The 22,677-nt window shown below is 42.1% G+C and overlaps 1 protein-coding gene, 1 long non-coding RNA gene and 1 other non-coding gene across 5 annotated transcripts in view; 1 reads left to right on the top strand and 2 right to left on the bottom strand.

Moving 5' to 3' along the window:
- Positions 1-980, top strand: part of LOC147195348 (uncharacterized) — a 31,859-nt gene extending 30,879 nt beyond the window's left edge. The window contains exon 6 of the long non-coding RNA XR_015102770.1: positions 39-980. This is a non-coding gene — a long non-coding RNA (uncharacterized LOC147195348). The remainder of the gene's footprint in view (positions 1-38) is intronic.
- A 248-nt stretch (positions 981-1,228) lies between these two features.
- trnan-guu (transfer RNA asparagine (anticodon GUU)) lies at positions 1,229-1,302 on the bottom strand. The gene has a single exon. It is a non-coding gene; the product is annotated as a tRNA-Asn (tRNA).
- Positions 1,303-2,137: 835 nt separating this feature from the next.
- LOC147195351 (ceramide synthase 2-like) lies at positions 2,138-22,478 on the bottom strand. Of its 3 annotated transcripts, none has more exons than XM_086128466.1 (11): positions 22,266-22,478; positions 21,289-21,459; positions 17,069-17,186; positions 16,050-16,168; positions 13,743-13,800; positions 13,603-13,653; positions 9,350-9,442; positions 9,133-9,261; positions 8,317-8,426; positions 8,071-8,224; positions 2,138-6,645 (listed from the first exon to the last, which is right to left on the bottom strand). In XM_086128466.1, exons 2-11 carry the CDS (start codon positions 21,453-21,455, stop codon positions 6,448-6,450), a joined length of 1,197 nt encoding a protein of 398 aa, XP_085984592.1. In that variant the 5' UTR covers positions 21,456-21,459; positions 22,266-22,478; the 3' UTR covers positions 2,138-6,447. The 3 variants fall into 3 exon arrangements, with proteins under 3 accessions (XP_085984592.1, XP_085984593.1, XP_085984594.1); XM_086128467.1 differs by lacking the exon at positions 22,266-22,478 and adding an exon at positions 22,182-22,264; XM_086128468.1 differs by lacking the exons at positions 21,289-21,459; positions 22,266-22,478 and adding an exon at positions 19,080-21,055.
- Between the last annotated feature and the right edge of the window lie 199 nt (positions 22,479-22,677).

Genomic DNA, 22,677 nt, shown 5'->3' on the forward strand with positions numbered 1-22,677 from the left:
CAACTTGACAGCTTTTCGCTGCTCCCTGTACTTTTCAGTCTGCACAATCAAGAGAACGCCACCTGCTGAAAGCAACAGGAATTGCAGCCTCCGGACACTAATGTCTCAATTTAAAGTTTCACATATTATAAATTGGACAAGAAAAGGAAATCTCGTGTCAGATTCTCTTTGTGTAGGATTAATTTTGAAAATCATAATACAGTTATATAGATTGATACGTTGGCAGTTTCAACCGTTAAACGTTCCGTTTGAGTATCCCCCGTTTACAGCACTGGTGATTCGTGATTAGTCAAACGAAACAAATTTTCATGTCGGCGCTGTGCTGACAGGTCCCGTAACCTTTGATAGGCCTACTGATCATTTTCAAATATTCCTTTCGACTCGAGCCTTAAAATGTCCATCCGCATGTGACAATTCGGGTTAGATTCGCAAATGACTTGCCTTCTTCAATGTTTTGATCCGCCTCCGTGACCGAGCCTTGCCTTTGACTGACTTGACTTCAAGAGCCCAACAATTCTCGTTGCGCTGATTGGTCATATGATGTTGGGCCAGCGAACAAGATTGATTGGTTGTCGCGTCCGACTTTGCTCCATACAAATAATCAAATTGGTTCTAATTGCTGCTTCAGAGCTGGCTGATCATTTGGATCAGGTGTGTTGCAGCCCGGCGAGATAGAAAACAGGCAGGACAGCGGCCCTACATGGGACATCCCTGCTCTAAATTGTCCATACGTGGAGTGCGAATGGTTGTTATTTTAATGTGCCCTGCAATTGGCTGGCAACCAGTTGAGGGTGTACCCCGCCTACTGCCCGAAGACAGCGGGGAAGGCTCCAGCACCCCACGACCCTTGTGAGGTTAAGCACATTAGAAAATGCATGGGCAGTTCTCCGACTTCATTCCATTCTAGTTTCAAAGAGACATGTCGTCATTACTGTCAAATCAGAACAGAGATAACATTAAAATATCGCTCTTGTGATCAAAACACATTTCCTCAAGCAACTCTTTACGTGTTAAAAACGGAATGGACAGCTGTGATGTCAATCCACAAAGATGTAAAAGACTGCTTCAAAATGTGTCTCACACAGCTAAATAAATCAACAACCATTTCATGTCAAGGCCTCCGCATTGATGGGTTGAAAGAAAGCTTAACATGACAAATTGTTCTGACGTCATTGCAAAAAAGACGTGATATGAAAAAATGAAAAATTCATTAAACGAAAAAGGAATACGTCCCTGGGTGGGCTCGAACCACCAACCTTTCGGTTAACAGCCGAACGCGCTAACCGATTGCGCCACAGAGACAGTTGTTCACATGGACCATTGACACTGTATTTAAAGAAAACATAGCCAAAACTGGACGATAAATGTGAAAATGGAGCTAATCTTGTTTACTTTCAAATTTGACGTGTAGCAGACGTATGTGACGGCATGCATGCGGTGATCATGACGTCTACGAACCACTGGTGAAAGGAGACTAATTCGCTCCACTTTCACCCATGACCGCTTCAAGCAAGGCGTAACTAGGAATAATTGTTACGATAACATTATTGTCCATGTTATCTACGGTATTATTTTTTTATGTTAAACGTCTCTTAAACCGCTTAGTTGCAGCTGCTGCTGCTTCGAAAGCGCACTGCCAATAAAGATGCATTGGAGTGTATTGTATTGTTTACGTATACGCAGCTGCTCAGACATTCACAGTTCCGTCTTACGACACCGGCGTAAGACGATTTTGTACGTCAATCCGTCTCCGAGCCGAACAAAGTAGCCTCATTCATTTAGGTGGGGAAAACTCAAGGACACAAACATAAAATATTCCCTTTCCTGCCATTTTTGGCTTGCTCGACTCTATAGCTGTCATTATCTCATAGACTGGAGTGAATGGAATTGTAGCACAGTCTACTGCTAAAAATTTAATAAAAGTCACTTTCGCTCCCAGTTTAAAATTGTACTCCAGCATTTCCCAACCTTTTTTGCGCCAATGCACATATTTTACATTAAAAAAATGTCACGGCACAGGGCAAACAAAGTGTTTAGATTTGTGGTTCTTAACCTTGTTAGAGGTACCGAACCCAACGTTCACCGAACCCTTCATGAGTAAAAAATAAAAATGTGATTTTTTTTTTTACAAATTCAAGACATTAAAAAAACACATTTATTAAAAACAGAAAAATGTCAATAAAATTACATGGCCTTAGTTGTTTGGTTTTTTTTGTATGACGTACTATCACGACAGTCACACAGTGACGACTGAGCGAACTAAATTTCCCGCAGCACTGTTTGTTTGTTTATTGAACATAAAACATATATACAGTAATAATTTGACAGAAATAAGGTAGATAAAAAATAGTAAAAAGAAAGAAATCAATCTTCATTCAACACAGTTATTATGTTCAAGGGAGTAGGAAGAAGTAAAAAACGTATCTAGTCCTACCCCGTTATGTGTTTATATCTAATAAATCATTTTTATATCAATCAGAAAAGAAAGAAAGTAAGAAGAAAGAAGTCTCCATTAAGGCTCATACTTTACCCTTAATCGTGATATTTTTACAACTTTTGGTTTGTATCGGGATTATATACATCCACACCCTGGCACTCTTGTGTCAATTTTCTCTTGTATTCATAATGGATATTTCAATACCTTTGTCTATTTATCAATTTATCATTATATTTAATGTTTAGAATTGATCATTTTAACTCTGATTGATGTAGGTTGTTTGTACTATTTTTTTGAATTTGTTTTTGAACTCAGCAAGCGATTTACTCATTTTCAGGTCCGTTTCGAAATTATTCCACAGATTAATAACACCTTTGATAGATACACTTCTTTGCTTGATGTTTGTTCTTGTTTTGAGTTTTTTGAATAAATTGGTACCTCTTAAATCATAGCTGCTTTCTCGAATTTCGAAAAACTTCAGAATGTTTTGGCAGAGCAGGTTAATGTGTACCGGTACTTTGTACATTAATTGGGCGATTTTAAAGTCAACCAGGTCATAAAATTTCATCGTATTTAATTTGATAAATAGTGGATTTGTGGGTTCCGTATATTTTGATCTATTAATAATTCGAATTGCTTTTTTTTTTGTAGTTTTAGAATAGGGAGTGTGTTTGTTTTGCAGGCATTTCCCCATATTTCCACACAGTAGGTCATATATGGTAATAATAATGAAGTGTATAATGTGTACAAAGATCTCTTATTTAGCACTTCCTTGGTTTTGTAGAGGATCCCTACGGTTTTGGCTATTTTTCTTTTTACGTTATCGATATGTGGCTTCCAACATAGTTTTGAGTCTATTACTAATCCGAGAAATTTGGTTTCATACGCTCTTTCTATCTCAATTGAGTTGACCATAATTTTAGCTTGGTGTTTGATTGGTCTTGTGCCAAAAACAATTAACTTCGATTTTTTCAGGTTAAGTGACAATTTATTTCTGTCGAACCAGTTTTTTAATTTGTTTAATTCGTTTTATACGGTTGTCAGGAGCTGTTTCAGATTTATTCCAGAACAGTAGAAAGTTGTATCATCAGCAAATAGGACACATTTAAATTGTTTTGAGACCTTGCAGATATCATTTATATATAAGATGAATAGTTTTGGACCAAGCACTGACCCCTGAGGAACTCCATGAGTGATTTTCAGTTGATTCGTTTTTTTATTGTTGAGCTGCACGTACTGATATCTGTTTTCTAAATAACTTTTTATCCATTTATAAGCTACACCTCTAATGCCATATCTTTCTAGTTTTTTCAATAATATACTGTGATCTATTGTGTCAAAAGCTTGTTTTAGATCTAGGAAAACCCCAACAGTAAATTCTTTGTTGTCTATATTAGTGGCTATTGCTTCCACAAACTCCATAACTGCCATTGAGGTGGTCCGTTTTTCCCTGAAGCCATATTGATTCTCACTTAACAGCGCATGCTTTTGTATAAAGCTATCAAGTCTGCGAGAAAATAGTTTTTCTAATATTTTTGAGAATTGTGATAGTAGTGATATTGGTCTATAATTTGTAAGCAGATGTCTTTCTTACTTTTATAGATTGGAATAACTTGAGCAATTTTCATTTTTGATGGAAAGATACCAGCTTTGAATGACAGGTTGCATATGTGCGTGAAAGGTCGCACTACATATTCTATAATCTGCTTTATTATTGTCATATCAATATTAAAGCAATCAGTTGACTTTTTATTTTTAAAAGTTTTTATAAGATTTGATACTTCTTGTTTTACAGCAGTAAGGAACATCGTGGAGGAGTTTTTTTTTCTACATATCTATCTATTTCAAACAAGTTTGTTGGATCAGGAATTTGTTTTGCTGATGTTACTGCCGATGTTGACAAAATACTCATTAAATTCAGTTGCTATTTCTGCAGTTTTTTCCAAAATAGTATTTTTGCATTTGATAAAATACTCTGGATAATCCATTTTTTGAGGACTATTTCTGATTACTTGGTTAAGTATCTTCCATATTTCTTGTGTGTTACTTTTATTCTGCTCTAATAGTGCATGATAATGATCTCTTTTACTGGTTCTTATAATATTTACTAGTTTATTTTTATAGGTCTTATATATTTTTTTCTGCTTCTTCAGTTCTCAATTTTAAAAACAATTTATATAAATTGTTTTTCTTTTTACATGCGTTTTCTATGCCTTTCGTTATCCATGGCTTACTTGGGTCTTTATACTTTTTGGAGACTTTAGTTAATGGAAAATGTTTATCATATAAGGAGATTATGGTAGACTGAAATACTTCAAACGCTGTATTTGGGTCCTCGTTTGAGTAGACCTCGGTCCAGTTTTGTTTTTCTAGGTCTTGCTTAAAGGCATCGGTGGAGCGTTGGGTTCTTAGTCTTATTTCTGTTATGTGAGTTGTTGACTTAGCTTTTCTATCAAAATAATTATGAAAAACTGCAAAGACAGGTAGATGGTCACTTATGTCATTAATGAGAAGTCCACCTTCCATTTTATGATCAATCTTATTTATAAATATGTTATCTATTAATGTGGCCGTGTCAACTGTTATTCTGCTAGGTTTCGGGATTACTGGGAAAAGGCTGTTGCTGTACATAGTATTTATGAAGTCAGTTGTTTTTTTTGTGTCCATTTGGGTTTAATAAGTCAATGTTAAAGTCACCACATATTATTCGTGTTTTCTTATCGTTGTAGTAACTGAGCATATCTGTTAGTTTTTTATTGAATGTGTCAATACATGATCCTGGTGTCCTATAGATGCAACTTATGATGATATTTGATGCCTTTTTATTATGTATTTCAATGGTTAGACATTCCATTAGGTTTTCTATTGTGTTTGTTAATCTCTCGATTTTACTGCATTTAAGTGCTTTGTCTACATATATTGCAACCCCCCCCCTCCTTTTTTGTTTTCCCTATTAGTTGCAAACATTTCATAACCTTCTATTTCCAATTATTTTTAATTTATTGAATTTAGGCAGGTATTCTTTGATTTTTGTGAAGTTTTTATCGAGACTTCTACTGTTTAAGTGTATTACTGAAAGTGCATTTTCCAATTTTATATTAGTGTTGAATTGTTCATCCAGGTAATGGTCAGAGTCTGATTGGACAAGCAATATAATGTGATCATCTGAAGCCAGTGATGGTCGAGCGGGCGTGTCATAACTAATTGACGTGTTGAGTCGGGTGTGTTTTTACCTCCATGGCAGAGGCTCCGTCGAACCCTGAGACTGATTCACCAAACCCTTTGGGTTCAATCGAACCCAGGTTAAGAACCACTGGTTTCAATGAACACAAAGATTAGTCAGTTGCATTAATGGTAACAGGTGGAAAAATATTCATTGCACGTTTCCATCTACTGGAAGAGCATTTAATTGTTCTGCCTTTCAATGGCATATGTTTTAACCAATTCATCTGGCAGCTCACCTTTAAAGTCTATGTTTCTATCCATCAGCAGCATTGGTCTCAAAATGTTTTGAAACCTTCACATGTATTTTGATTATAAAGGCAGCATTTTTGACACATCCCTTTTCCTGAACCTCATTAGATTCTGAAGATGTACCGTACTTAATGTTGTGTACCTTTCCACATACATTTGATGCACTGAAAACTGTCAATATGTTCCACGCACAACTACAGCATTTTGCAAATCTGCATAAAAGAGATAGCTCATCCTTCAGGTGTACAGAACTAGTGGCATTCAATAAGTCTGTCTCCCGCCTCTTTCTCACACATGCTTTGTGGTTTACAATTACCAGAATGGACATGTTCATACATGTTCATTTCCAGCTTTGAATCAACACCGCTCATATGAGACGGTTGGAGAATATTACTGTGATCTAATGTGTGACTTAAAGTATGATATATCGTTCAAAATATAACACCAAATGCTTTACTGTTTCTGGATTGATTGACACCGTTTCAAAGGCCGACTCGGCCATACCAAAAAAAGAAAAAAAAATTAATTTCAAATCTCTACTGAGCTTGACACATTCTACCAGAAATTGAGGCCCTGTGGTTGGTGAGATTATTAAGGACACAATTTGTACTCAAGGGGCCTAGTTTGTAGCTTTGGGTGCCTTTCCTTTCCGTAAGACAATAATCTTCTTCAGCCTCCTCCCGTTTATCTTCTTCCAGGTCACTGTCTTCATCACTGCGTTCATCTTTTTCCATCTGAGGACAGAAGACGACAATGTGTATGATATTGGGCCTATACTTGGGATGTTGTGTGCGGAAATACTTGAAGCATTGATGGAAAAGCTTCGGTAGAAGTCATATATTTTTAATGCTAAAAGTAGTTATCTTGTTGTTTTTATTTCTACTCATTCTTACTGTTTAAAAACAGTACAGTACATTAGTTCTTGATTAAGATGTTAAACAACAGTTATCTGCATTCCTGCACTGATTTGTTTTGTTTTAGGTGCTCTCTCCCTCTCTCTCTCTCGCACGCACGCACGCACGCACGCACGCACACACGCACACACACACACACACTGGCTATAAACACACCTCAAAAACTGTGTTTTGAAACTGACTTTCTTAATAATTTCAAAATGAAACAACTATCAACTTTTACTTGATGGATAAAAAAAATCAGAGCTTATCAGTTGTTAGTTATTAGCATGAAAATTTCACCTTCACAACAAAGGCTATACAGTAGATGGAAAATACAGAAAAAAATAGTACACTTAAACCCACGTCAGATTACACAAATGTAGCCGATTTCGAGCCGACAGAGGTGTCGCGGTCAAACGTAGTATCTCAGAGCCCGTTTGGAGTTGTCTTGACCTGTCGTAGCCCAGGCAGTGTGACATCCTCAACGATATACTTCGCGAGATGAATGTCAGATGCTGATTAGCAAATGCGGTGTCGCCTCAAGTTCATTTTGGAGAATAGACCATACCGCCCTCTCCCCACCATTCAGGAATGGCTCCATACTCTCTTTTCTTTTTTTTTGTTTGCCTTTTCTGCATATACTGTGGTAACATGGCATATGCACATCATGCCTCCGTCGACATGATGTTTTCGCAGCTGCTTGTCCCTCCACCCCGACAGATCTGCGCCCACCGATGGACCAAATCTGGACGAGTGAGCAGGGTCCGGTCAGTGACGGACTTGTCGTGTGGCATCTTGTCCGGTCCAAGATACAGAACAATACAGTGATCCCTCGCTATTTCGCGGTTCGTTTATCGCGGCTTCGGTGCATCGCGGATTTTTTCATTCATTAAAAAAAAAAATATATATATATATATTTTTTAAATGAATGAAAAAATCCACGATTATTTTTAATTTTTTTTTTGGGAGTCCGCAAAAATCTGTGTCTAAGTGTGTGTGTGTGTGTGCGCACGCGCTTTGCTCAAGTGCAAAGGCCCACGTGGGGCATTTTTTAATATATATGTTAATTGGTCGCTACTTCGTGGATTTTCGTTTATCGCGGGTGGTTTTGGTCCCCATTAACCGCGATAAACGAGGGATTACTGTATTCATCTGGTAGTCTAACCGCCTGACCGTTGTCAACAACAAATAAATTGTGTAGTTTGAGAAGGCCATTTTATACAGCGTCAAGATTAGAAATGTGCGTGCAGAGGTGAATCTCACCTTTCCTGTCAAGAATTTAGGGACCATCTTTAAGATTAAAGAAGCCCAGAAGACATGAAGACCTTGCAGCACCATTAAGAGGATGTTGAAAAAGTAATAGCCAGCAAAGGGTTGGCAATTCTCCATGGAAAGTACCAGGGTTGTGTGCATGATCCTGGAAAATGACCACAGAACACAAATTCAGATCCACGTGTGATGTCGTTCACGTGGCCGAGAAAAAGACGACAAATGAAAAAAAAACCTTACTTGCTAGGAAAAATCACCAATCGAGTCAAAAAGAACACTGAAGCAAAAACCACAAAGAGTATGTCACACGCTTTCTTCCAGCCAGAGCCATAATTAAACATCTTGGCAGACTGCAAAGACATCAAGAGGCACAGGATTATTAAAATGTCCTCAGCAAGGTCAAATGAAAGAATTTCCTCACATAGCGATCGACACTGTGCCCCAATTAGTCACCTGTCGCTTAGATACAAAGAGAAAACAGATGAATCCCTTTTCCCATCAGGAAAAAAGGAAAATCCAGTGTTTCTGTAGTTGGACTTTTAACACATTTAAAAGTTACTCCAGTGAAGCCCACTCCCCATCGCGGTTAGCCATTCACAAATTCACTAACTGGTGTTTTTGTTTCTTTTTTCTGAAGGCGACCCACTGAAAAAGTCACCCATTTACATATTCCCCGTGCGCTCTGGCAGTGCCACAAGATGATGCCAAAACGCTGCCTTGTAGAAAAGTAGTCATTGGTGTCAAGGAAGTATGTTGAAACAATATACAATATAGCGAATGTTGGAGGACTATTTATGTAAGGGCGGAGCTTAGAGTAGCCTGGGTTGTTAGCGGAAGTTAGAGAGTCTTGGCCACACGCACATTGCGTGTGGCCAAGGCAGTTCTGGTGCATTTTTCTTTTTTAATCAATCATCTGTGAGTCATTATTTTAAGGGTAATGTTGTAAAATGAGTTTAAAATGATATTAAATGCTTAGGGAGTAGGGACACATACAGTGCATTTGACAATAAAGTTTATCCAATCCAATCCAATATCATCAAAAAAAATAGGTCTTACCTCGAGTAAGATATCAGCTGAGTCATGAAGGAGCATGACCAAAGTGCCAATGCGAATGTAGTTGGCACAATATGAGAAACTGAGCAGGAACATGGTGGCCAAATGGTGAATCACTTGTTCTTTGAAATCCTACACAAAAAAGTAGATTTCATTCAAAGACCTAATCACGTGTGAAAGAAAACGGTCACATTTGAGTCAATTATACTGAGGGCATCACCTTCCTCTTGATGTCAACTGAGATCCGGAGCAGAAGGGAACAATAAAAGCCAAGTTCCAGCATGTAGTACCAGAAATGACGACTTTGCATGGGCTGTGGAAGATTCAAGGACATTATTGACACTGGTTGTGTACTCATTGGACAATTGATTAGGAACAACGGCACAGTAAGAAGTGGAATGAAAGTCAGTGCTGGACCACCGGCTGTCTCGAACGCTATTGGAAGTGCCGACCTACATTTACAACCTAAATTCTACCCAACTGTCAAATATCTCCCTTTTGTAGCATTTCTCGGTTTCCATTTCGTATAGGTCAGAGGTCTCAAACTCACGGCCTGCGGGTCAAATGCGGCCCATAGCACGCAAGTACAAGGCCCGCGCCTTGATATAAAAGTGTAATGTTAGCGCGGCCCGCGAGAGTTTAATATGGCTGCTGTATGCGTTAGAACTAGGTCCATGCTAAATAGTTAGGTCTGTTTCATTCGAAGGCTGACAGCTTCGGAGCACCCAGACTATCGCAAAAATGTAACAGTGCCCACGGTGCCCCGCACCAGCTTGAATACAGCCGTAAACCACAAATGTGAACAACCCGCCGCTGCTGCTGTATGCACCTTTAAGCAGATAAACAACACGGCAGTGTGGCTGTTGCCGGAGTTGGGTGCTCCGAAGCACCAGACGTTACATATAAACGCCACAAACACTTAGTGTGTCCATGGCTTCTGACCTTCAACTAATCACTAACTGTGCCGTGCTGGACGTCATACGCAGGCGCAGGACCCTGAGCCGATCTGGGACCAGCAGAAATTACGTTCTTAGATATGTTCATTTACTTTTTTTATTTTCCATCTTATTTTGTGTAGAAAAGAAAACCGGAACAAAGCACCGAGAAAGTGTAGGGGAGAGCAGAGGCAAAAGCATTGAAGAATATACTGTATATATAAAAAAAAAATCCTCGTCTCACCCCCCCTCGGGTGGTGTCCGTCCCTCATTCAGCTCGGGTCCTCTACCAGAGGCCAGGAAGCTTGAGGGTTCTGCGCAGTATCCTTGCTGTTCCCAGCACTGCACATTACTGGACTGAGATGTCCGATGTTGTTCCCGGGATCTGTTGCAACCACTCATCTAGTTTGGGGGTCACTGCCCCGAGTGCTCCGACCACCACAGGCACGACTGTGACCTTTACCTTCCAGGCTCTCTCCAGCTCCTCTCTGAGCCCTTGGTATTTCTCGAGTTTCTCATGTTCCTTCTTTCTGATGTTTCCATCACTTGGGACCGCTCCATCCACTACAACGGCTTTCCTCTGCCCTTTATCGATAATCACGATATCTGGTTGGTTCGCCATTACCATCTTTTCAGTCTGGATCTGGAAGTCCCACAGGATCTTCGCTCTGTCATTCTCCACCACCTTCGAATGTGTTTGCCATTTTGACCTTGGGGTTTCCAGTCCATACTCCGCACAGATGTTTCGGTAGACTATGCCAGCCACCTGGTTATGGCGTTGCATGTAGGCTTTCCCTGCCAGCATCTTACACCCTGCAGTTATGTGTTGGATCGTCTCAGGTGCCTCTTTGCACAACCTAGACCTTGGGTCTTGTCTGGTGTGGTATATCTGGGCCTCAATGGCTCTGGTGCTCAGGGCCTGCTCCTGAGCAGCCAGGATGAGTGCCTCTGTGCTGTCCTTCAGGCCAGCCCTCTCTAGCCACTGATAGGACTTCTTGAGATCAGCCACTTCAGTTATGGTCAGGTGGTACATCCCGTGTAGGGGCTTGTCCTCCCATGATGGTCCCTCTTCCAGCGCCTCCTCCTCTGTTCCCCATTGTCTGAGACATTCTCTGAGTACGTCATCCGTTGGAGCCTTCTCCTTGATGTATTCATGGAGCTTGGATGTTTCATCCTGGACAGTGGCTCTCACACTCACGAGTCCCCGCCCTCCTTCCTTTCGGCTTGCGTACAGTCTCAGGGTGCTGGATTTGGGATGGAACCCTCCATGCATATATATATAGAGAGAGAGAGAGAGAGAGAGAGAGAGAGAGAGAGAGAGAGAGAGAGAGAGAGAGAGAGAGAGAGAGAGAGAGAGAGAGAGAGAGAGAGAGAGAGAGGGAGGGAGAGAGAGAGATACAGTATATATATATATACATACATATATATAGATATATATAAAATGGGCTACTGGAACAAAGCGGAGATGGACGAGATGCGATAACATGGCTCTGTTGGAATGCTACTACTCAAGCAACCCTAGTCAGAGGGGTTACATGCAGAGAATGTGGGCTAAATGGTTACTTCGAAACCCACAGTCACGGTTGACCACGAAACAACTAGTAGCTCAGTGTTCCAACATCCACAAACGGCAACTGCTGTCACAACTTGAGATTGATGAGGTACAACGCAGGTTCCATGGTGAAGGGCCCCAGGCTGCCAGATCAGAGGAGGAGGTCATACCAGAGATTGCGAGGCAAGCCCCAATGAATGCAGATGATGAGATTGGGAGGCCAGCCCCAATGAATGAAATGCTGAGCGAGGCAGCAACTGACCTGAAAGTTAAGATCATGGCGAGAATGAAAGCTGGGCAACCTAGAAACCGATTACAACGGCTATGTGAAGTACCACCTGAAAGCCTCAGGGAAAGTGTGAATGCAGCACTGAGGGCGATCCCTACCGAAACGATCACGGAAACCAATGAGCCGATATACGCTTCAGCATCAGTGGTCCTAGAGATGCTTGGCTATAAGAGCAACCATGGGAGCAATGAGATACGTTACCCACCATGGAAAAGACGGTTGGAGGCTAAGATCAAGGCGGCTCGGAAAGATGTGAATCAATTGACGGAGGCCCAGAGAGGTGTGATGAAAAGGCCGATACCCGAGAGGTACATCCAGATGACCATACCTGAAGCACTCGAAACTGCCAAACAAAGGCTCCAAGCCTTGTCCAGCCGCCGAAAGCGGTACACGAAAGAGAATGAGGCCAGACGAATAAACAGGCTGTTCGCAACACAACCTGCGAAAGTGTACGCTCAGTGGCAGGGTCCTAACAACAGAGCTGACCCACCAAGACTGGAAACTGAAAGGTACTGGAAAGGCATATGGGAGAAGGAGGTTGCACATAACAGCAGTGCACAATGGCTGGTGACCCTGAGAGAGGAGCACAGCAACCTCCCTGAACAGAAACCAGTTACCATAACAGTGGCAGACATACAGGAAAGAGTCTCAGTTATGAAGAACTGGACAGCACCAGGAATAATAATGTGGCCAAAGGAAGAGATTCAGACCACGGACGTTAAGACCCGAAAGCTCCTAACCATGCATGGAGGGTTCCATCCCAAATCCAGCACCTGTCGTGCCTGTGGTGGTCGGCGCACTCGGGGCAGTGACCCCCAAATAGATGAGTGGTTGCAACAGATCCCGGGAACAACATCGGACATCTCAGTCCAGAAATGTGTAGTGCTGGGAACAGCAAGGATACTGCGCAGAACCCTCAAGCTTCCTGGCCTCTGGTAGAGGACCCGAGCTGAATGAGGGACGGACACCACCCGAGGGGTGAGATGAGGATTATTATATATATTTATTTTTAATCAATGCATCTTTGGGGGAAAACCTGATGCAGCCCAGCCACACCCAGACCCTGGCTCCAGCAGTCCACAGGTAAATTGAGTTTGAGACCTCTGATATCAGTGATTGTGATACTTTTTTTTTTTTTTCAATCCAATCAAATCAGATTTCAGCCTCTTTGTGTTGCCATGTCAAACTAACTGGCCCGCGGCTTTTAGAACCAGTTTTGCTACTTAATGTAACTTAAACTATATTTAGCAATCAGGAACTGGCCTGAGATGATGTCAACATATTTCCCTCGTTTGATTAGTTGGCCAGAGTACAACTTGTTTAAGTCAAATTCGACTAGGAAAACACATTTTTGGCAATCAAAACAACGTAATCAATAATAAAAATCTGTGGATAACATGATCTTTTTTCCCTACATTTTTTGATTGATGTTTTGCCTTCTCATTCGATAAATCTTGCATTTTTGGACAGTATGTTGACTTCTACAACTGCGACACGTTAGTGATGCTAATAAGATGTGGATTAAGTACCCATTCAAGGCCCAGGTACCAAATGCGTGGCCTGCCATTCATTGCAGTTTGCTTTGATCTGGCTTACAAATGAAATGCTCAAGAATAAACATTTGCCACTACACTTTGAAGTAAACTGGATTGTGAATATCAATTGGTTCTGTCACCAGTGAATTGTCATGTACCCACCTGAACTGGATATTGTCTCCAGCATTCCCTGAGGTCCCAGAACCAGGGGGTCTAGAGGGGAAACCACAGGACAAGAAAAAGTAGCAATTGAGGAATTATTTTTGCTTCATAATACACTTTTTAAAACTCGCAAAACTTACATCAATCAAACAGGCCAGCCCACCCACAAAGGCTGTGAGGTAGATAAAGAACCTCCAACTGTGACAATAAAAAAAGCAGATATTTCAGGAGCGCAAACGGTGATGTTATGTCAGCATCCAGACATAAAGGAAGGATTTAGGGAGTTTTTACGGGGGATTTTTTTTTTTTATAGTTGGGCATCGATTTGTAAACGTCGGTGCTGAATTTTGCTGATGAGCCGCACGGACGAAGCACCGATCAGCGCCATCTCTGCCGCCACCGCAGCCGAAGTGGCAGCTCGGCAGGGCCCAGTCGGTGGCGTTCCGCATCCCTCGGGCCGTTCCCGCCGGCCGCCCCCAGCCAAAAGCCGCCGAACACAAACAGAAAGCGACCACGTTACAGACACACTTCGCAGAAGATCAGAAGTGGAAAAAAAAATGCCCATTCTTCGGCTCAGTGCAATAGGCGTCTTAAAGTACTATCATGCACAGGAGGTTGAAAATGAAATATGACAAAACACTTCTGGATTCACGGAATCGATTGCATCTGATGCGTCTTTGACCTCCTTGTGCTGCCTACCGTAACTTGGGCTCCGACCCCCCAGCCTGGTACCAGCCGGTGAGAATCGGAGAAGAAAATCAGTAAAAGACCTCTTTTGGCAACAAGTTCAACCGGAACTAAAACAGCGGGTCATTACAAATGTAGCTAATATTTAGCTTAGCATACATGCATACATACATACACACAAACGGCATATGTTTTTGGAGAGTGCTCCGATTAAATACATATTCCTTGTGGCCCCCCTCAGATACTACACATCTTTGGTGTCGTAGGTTTTTTTTTCTGTAGAAAAAAACACAAGTTTAGACCACAAATGGGAGCTTAGTAGCATCTTATAAGTACCTGCTGCATGACCGTATTTTCTTGAGGTTATGAAAAATAAATCCCTCCTGTGATAATTTGAGGTGCTTAGGTTTAATATGAATGATACTGGGTAAAAACAGCCCTTTGAGACATTCATAGCAAAGTTCATAAAGAGTAAAAAGTTCATGACAGTAAAACAACAGATGCTCAAATGATTTCACTCCCCCCATCCCCCAAAATAACTCGTTAGCTCCCTCATTTAAACCAAGCAACCTTTTTTTTCTCAAGATTTGGAATTGAGAGACCAAATCGAATTGCGGAACTGGAATCCGAAGAGGAATCGTCAAATTCAAACGATGCCCAACCCTAATTTGGGGGGACAAAATGACATACAGTGGTGCCTCGACTCACAGGTGACCAGGCCAACAAACCTTTCGAGATGCTAGTTGATGCTCGGCCTATTTTTATTTATTTTTTCTTAAGTTGCGAGCATAACATTTTGTTTGGAGCGGGAGATGGTGGTACTAATTTTCACAACAATTCTTCAAAAAAGAGGCCAAGTGCTTGCTTCTAGTTGTTGCCACCTCCAGTTGAAGTTTATTGCCAAACTGATTATAAAACAAACAAATTTATCAATGTGTATCGAAAAACCAAAAAATGCATGGCAGGCTTATGGAACACTCTAAACCAGGGGTGCCCATTACGTCGATCGTGATCGACCAGTAGATCAGGGACAGGTCCCAAATCGATCCGAGGTGTAGAGGAAAAAAAAGGGTCTCTGTGCATGTTAGTAATATATTTTTTTTTGTGTTAATGCACACTGCACCCTAATCATTCTATCAGTCTCACTTTCACAAAAAGTATTTAAAAAATAAACTAAAATAAAGCGGGTCATCTTTAACCTACGGTGGCGTGTGACTGCGTCACCGGAAGTTGTTAGCGCTCAGCAGTCTGCAGTTGCAGCTTCTGCTCAGAGTTGTTGCGCTAATCTTTTATTGTTATCATTATTCTCATTCAGAGTTTGTTTTGTACAACTCACAGAGGGGACAGGCAAAAAATGGGAATCTGGAGGGCCGAGAGAAGCATTTTAAAACGGTACGCGTGAGCTACGATCGTTGCCTCAGCGTCAGGCTGTTGCTCATCATGGCACGGTAACGGGTCGATCGAAAAGTAGATCTTGGGTCAAAAAAGTTTGGGCACCCCTGCTCTAAATTGTCCCTAGATGTGATTGTGAGCGCCAATGGTTGTTTGTCTATGTGTGCCCTGCGATTGGCTGGCGACCAGTTCAAGGTGTACCCCGCCTATTGCCCGAATATGGATAAGTTGCAGCACGCCCGCAACCCTCGTGAGGAGAAGCGGATTAGAAAATGGATGGGTGGATGGAGTTATAGTGACAGAAATAAATTAAACTTGCAAGTCAAGGCCCCATTGAACTGGAGTTTAAAAGAAAGAGAAGTACTTACGCCGCTTCTCCAAACTTCTTGGTTTGACACGGCTTGTCCTGGTGGCGGCGCAGTCGGAACCAGGTCTCGATTTGCCGCTGGCTTTTGCCACACAGCGACATTAAATGAATGATGTCGCTCTGGAAATACCACAAAGGGGAAGATCAGCATATTATTTTCCACAACAGTGCCTCACAGGAATTTACTCTGCCCTGCCTGGGCGAGAAGAGAAGCTCGCGGTAGACTGGAGCGAGTACTGCCGGCCTCTGAGCCAATCAGACTTTGTCTCTCAACACGCACCAGGTTCCACAACAAGGTGGAAATTGCACTAACGTGGTCATCTGGAGTCCTGACAGGAGAGGTCATGGTTATCAAGCCGCCACTGTTGAGTTAAGCACTCCGGAGCGGATCAAAAGCACGACCGCCATCTCAAAGTTTGTGCGTGGTGTGTGTGTGTGTGTGTGTGTGTGCAAATGCTTTCGCATATTGGTCATGTTTTCTCCCGAAGATGAAATACTACCGTAATGTAATTTGCAAGGATTGCGACTTCCCCTGTTGTTAGCCATTCTTGTAAAATGTAAACAAACTTTCAAATGTTTGTCACCATGTTTCTTGCTAGTCGCGCTTATAAATAACGTTGCAATGCAACATGCCTGCTGGCATCATTCGTCCTGACCGGGGCAAACGATACAGAGGAATCGAAACTCTGGCAAACCAGTTCTCAACAAGAACTGGTTTTCGATTCCCATTCCTATTCTAAACCAACTCGCAGCGTGGGTATAGCTTTGGAATTGGAGCTGATTGGGGAACTTTCATCCAAGGTCGGGTTGATTATTTTGACCCAGCGGATCGGGCTGAAGATTGGATTTCAATCGTAAAACATTTGGGCCCACTAGTGGATGCTACTGTCGGTCAGAATGGTAGCACTGTATGTATTTTTTGAGGTGGTACTTTGTGTCAAAAGTATACCAATCACTGATGATACTGAGATCTAAGGTGTGTTCTCAGGTTTCCAAAAAGTACAAAAGGGAGAGAATAACCTGCGTGGGCCGTGTGCTTTGTTGCGTGTAAAAGGACTCCAGGTTGGGGGAGGGGGACACGCTCACTCGCAACCTATTCCTCACCCCCAAACGTCTGCCAATAGCCGGGGCACAGAACCTGAGAGCAAGCAAAACAAAAGAAAAGTCACACTTGATGTGATGAGCCAACATGAGAGTGTGGGAGAGGGTCACGGCGCTAACCTGTTGTTTTGGGGGAAACGGACGCTGACAGCTTACAAACATCGACATGCTCAGAGAGCTCTTCCTTGAACAAAACATACGTATTATTGTGGCTCCATTTTGCACTGCATTTCCACTCGACCGATTGGTCAACGGGTCCAGGTGTTGGCAACCAGGTTTCCTTTACAGGTTCTAAGTTTGATTTGACTTGCCTTCTATCGGTCATGGTTCTGTTTTATTTTGTCTCCAGCAGGTGAGAGGGGAGGGCTCATCCTCCCATTCCGCACCTGTACCTCAAGACATCAGCAGTTGTTGGAGTATTTTCCTTGCTCTTGTCTCAGTCCTGTCTTCTAGACTCTCGTCGCACTCGATTTTTGTCCTTACATCTGTCGTAGTTCTGGTTTGTTGGTCTTGTTATCCTTCAGTTAGTTTTGGTATTTGAATTGCTACCCTAGGTGCGTTTGTTTTACTTCTTCGCCTTGTCATTTTAGGTCAGGTGATTTTTTCATTATTATTTCTCTTTCCTTTTGCAAGCTCTTTTTGTTAGTTGTGCTATTATACCCTCGGTTGCTCCCAGCGACTTATGTTGTACTGTGACGGTCTCACGACCATTTTTTGTTAGAATAATTTTTTTTTGTACTCGATCCACTCCTGGTCTGCATTTTTGGGATCCGCCCAGTCCCGACTTTGTTCGGAAGCTTAACACTATCAAGTCTGTCAGTCCGATCCGCAGCCGCAGGTAGAAGTGTTAAGTGAGTGTAAGTAATTCTGTTGGTTTGTCCTCGTGCCTGTGCAATGACAATAAAATTGCCTTGCACTCAAGACACTGGACTATGCCTTACCACTTCAGTTCACAAAGCCACATTTCAAGTCAAGTCAGACTTCCTGTTGGGCCACTTTTTGGGGCTTTTGGCGTGGATTGCCATCACCTACGTTTCTTTTGCAATACTTGTGATTTTAGCTGCTCGGTTTCTTTCATTCAGTCTACGAGCCGACGATGAGAAGAAAGGAGCGTCAGCGCGGAGCGCCGATGCGGATTTGGAACTGGGAGTCGCGGCTTGGAGTTTGAAGCGGATTACGTGGGACAGGAGAAGTGAACTCATCTCTTTTCGTCAATGGACGCTACAGCTTCGTGTTTGCTTTCAAAACTTAGCTTGTCGCAGACGTGTGCACATTTTCAGCATGACATCTCTGATCCACTGGTGAAAGGACACTTTGATCCTCTCCTCTTTCATCTAGAACTGCTTCAGACAACAAAGTGTATGCAGAAAAGTGGTGAAGATCGCACGACTGTCTGTGTCCTATGTGTTGTGTTGTGTTATTTTTGTTATTTTGACTTCAAAATGGCGCCGCGAGAGTGGCTGCCTTTCCAGCAGCTCCTATATTTTGTTGTTCTACTTCTTCCTTTCGTAACTTTGCTGCTGTGAATTGGGAATTTCTCCATTGCGAGACTAATAAAGGTTTTCTTATCTTATCTTACGTCTATGTTCAGGTAAATAAAAGTCTGACATTTTGTCACCTAGTGGGAGGGAGCTCAATTGTAACTGAGCATTTCCTCGGCAACAGCTAATTTGTAATTAATGAGTAAAATGCGCTTCCCTGCAGCTCTTGCGTCCCAGAGCCGCACAATTCAAATTATTTTGTGGCCCACGAGCTGGCACTCTAGCAAACCACATGATTGGATCTTTTCTCATTGATGTCGAAGCTGGACGTCATTCTGGAAAACATTAATATAGCGACTCCACTTAGATGACACAAAGCCTCTCTTGTTCTGGTCTTGTAAGATTCGCTCCCCGGTGACAACAAAGCTGTTTCTTAACAACACACCTACCTGCTCCTCGCCCCGCAGCTCATCCACCTCACCTATTCAGTAAGTGCGCTGCATGCTCGATCCCAATCAGGAAATGGTGTGTGAGGTTCGTAGACAAATATTTGTTGTATGATAACCTCATGCTAGCGGAATGTCAGCAATGGCGTCACTTCTGGTTCGGAATCGCGTGACAGTTGTTTACAGTCATTGTCAAAGCAACTCAGTTTTAGTGATGCTGACAACAGTCAACATGAGGCCAATGCGCCCAAGAGAATGGCATCCATCTTAGTATACTAGTACGCTCTTTGCCTTCACTATGAAAGAAAATCCGGCACACTGATAGAACAACTAGGGTGAACTAATAGAACGACTGTTTCTTACTTGCAGTGGGGGGTTTTTTAAACGACTATCTGACATTTCTGCTCTCTCGCAGGACAACTACATGTCACTATTGAGGCCAAACCACCACTACAGTGGTCCAGGAGCTTACTAGTGCACGACACATATCAACTAGTTGGGCCTAATAGTGCTCCTAGAGCTGTATTAATGAGGAAAAAAAAAACCCATACTAGAATGGACCCTAGTAGGGCAACAACAGTTTTCCATTACTAGTTCTGCTTTTGGCCGATTAGAACAACCTCCCGATGGATACCAACGTTATTGAATAAAAGCTCAAACGGATTTGATATAGGGCGGCACCGTGCACGACTGGTTAGCACATCCGCCTCACAGTGCAGAGGTGAAGGGGGTTCGATTCTGGGCTCCAGCCCCCCCGCCACCGTGTGGGGCTCCGGCCTTCCTGTTTGGACTTTGCATGTTCTCCCCGTGCTTGTGCGGGTTTTCTCCGGTTACTCCGGTTTCCTCCCACATTCCAAAAACATGCATGGCAGGTTAATGGAAGACGTTAAATTCTCCCAGGGTGTGACTGTGAGGGTGAATGGTTGTTCGTCTATCTGTGCCCTGTGATTGGCTGGCAAGCAGTTGAGGGAAGACCCCGCCTGTTGCCCAAAGACAGCTGGGATAGGCTCCAGCACGCCTGTAATTTACCCCTCCTGAGGATAAGCGGATCAGAAAATGGATGGATGGATGGATTAAATTCAATATACTTGATATCCAGATGTAATGTCCATGCACTAGTACTCTCTTTGCCGTCATTATTAAGACAGTACAGTGCACTAGTAGAACAACTAGTGTGCGTACGAGTCATGTTTTTTTCCATTACTATAGGACATTTCTGAACAGTAGTAGGACAAATACAGATTACCAGTGAGCCAAATCTATGCACCAGTTGACATCTGCAAGCTACGAGTCTTATGAGCGAAAGCCTTGATGTTAACTTGTAGAATTTTAAAATGTTACAAGTAGCATGCACTTGTCAAGTAGTGCCCAGTTTTGCCTCACTGGGAGCATGAGATTGTCCTAGTAGAGGGCCAATGTCGTCCTACTAATGAGAATAAATAGCATACTAGTATTGGAACCAAAGGTGGGTATTAAGAATAGTCAATAAATGCTCAATCTGTTTTCCATCAAGTAGTTTCACAATTGATTAAAAATCCTTTGATAACCAGCAGGGAGGTCAAAAGTCGCATACTAGTAGGACAATGACACAGAAAAAAAAGGTTGGAGGAATCAACATTTCAAGGCAACAAACTTCGATAACATTTTAAGTTGGCCGATTCAACTTCCCGCATTTCACAAAGAAGAACTAATAATTCAGAGAACTGTTGTCCCTTTTATTGAACCCCAACATATACACAACTGTTTTGGAGCAAACAAATTACTTGCTTTGTTGTGCTAATGACATTGTTGCCATAAATATCAATCATTTACAGTATAGGTTATGAACCTTTTTCCAACTGAAATTACCGCTTTTGGCCCCCAAAATATAAGTTGTTATTTTTTTGCAGTGTGCTAGTACATGTTACTAAGTTTAGTGATCTATTCTAAATACATGATCAAAGTCTACTTAACATTAAGTACATCACTACTAGCACTAGTAGCTCATATGTCAACTACTGCATAGTTTTGCCTCACCAGTAGGATGGCGTTGCCTTGCCAGTGTACAGAAATGTCACAGAGTAGCGGAAGGCAGCGCTGGAAAAAAATGTGACTGGTAAGCCGCAGTCATAATGATTTTTCTTACCTGTGAGGACAAAAGAGTGTAACTAGTCCACGGACCTTAAGGTGGATATAGCTAGGGAATAAATGAGGAAAGCGATTTCCACAGTACCTCTCAAACATGTAACGCAGGCCCACGAAGCCCAAAGCCAGGGGCAATGCGACGAAAAGGTCTCGGGGGAGCGGGCGCTCCGAGGGGGCCAGCCGCTCCATGTCCTCCCAGGTCATATTTGGTGGAAGCCAGTAGCGCTCTCCCCACACATTTGGTAGCAGATCCATTTTGCTGGTGACAAGAGATTTTATTGTCGTTAGACTTACTTCCATTCACTGGGGAATGGCCTCTCTAATTGCCCCACGGGGATAAATAAAGCTTTCTAAATTTGAATCTGAGTATATTAGCTTTTGGTTCATATTCCATACTACATACATTTGGAAAAAACTGAAAAGAAATCGGTGAACCTTTTTGTGACATTTTGGTTTGCTGAAGTGCTGTGAGTTTTTTAAAATTTATTTTACATTCGTTTGTTCATGAACAAAATATGTATTGTCACCGATAGAACTTAAAACCCATACTTGTTAAAATACCAGACCTATCAAACATAATACATATTTATGTAAAAAATACACACAATTGTCTTATTATTACATATTATTCGTGATCGTTTTGAGTATTTATCAATTGAATATTTTGTAAATGTAATGGCTATAAACACAAGGTAAAAATGCATTAGCTCATATTATACGAATGTTACCTACTGTACAAATGTATTTTTGTCTTACACATACGTTTACATTTTGATATTTTATGGCCAACTGAGGGTTTTTGGGTTGTCGTTTTTATTTGTTTCTGTATTGAATAAATTACACAAATGAAGAGTCACGTCTAAAATATATACAGGTAGATACTCATGAAAACTCCAATTCAACTCATGCACAAAGTAAAATTCTCTACAAACATAAATACACGACGTTAAAAAGCACAGGTCACCGAGTAGTAAAGAATACCTTCTGGATTTAGAACAAATAACCAACTGCAGCAACAAATAAAAGCACGTCCACGGTCAAACGTTGAAGTCACTTTCAACTTACCGTGAAATGTGCCCAATGCGCCAAGCAGCAAGTTGCCTGAATGCGATGTGATGCACTTGTGACGGCACAAGAACAAAATGCACGAAGAGTCAATTCCTCAGTCTGCGTGTTTGGTGTCTGATAATTGTGTCTCGACTGGAACAACCCCTCTCTCTCACACACAAGCACACACGCACACGCAAACACGCAGACACGCGAGCAAACGCACACATTTTCACACGCGCACAAACAAACAAAGCGACACGAACTGGACGAGAGAGAGGAGGAAGTGACAAATGTTATCTTCAAATTAAAACCTCTAGCTCCACCTCCTGGTAAATTATTTGTTCTGTACTGTACTGTAGTCAGTGGGGGTTCTGGATCAATTTCACTGAGGGGGCCGGGCTGGGGCCAGGGGTTTTGATGGGGGGGC

The sequence above is a fragment of the Hippocampus guttulatus genome, chromosome 14, assembly GCF_054856545.1.
Source record: "Hippocampus guttulatus isolate MCC_2025c chromosome 14, RoL_Hgut_1.0, whole genome shotgun sequence".
NCBI classification, from domain to species: Eukaryota; Metazoa; Chordata; class Actinopteri; order Syngnathiformes; family Syngnathidae; genus Hippocampus; species Hippocampus guttulatus.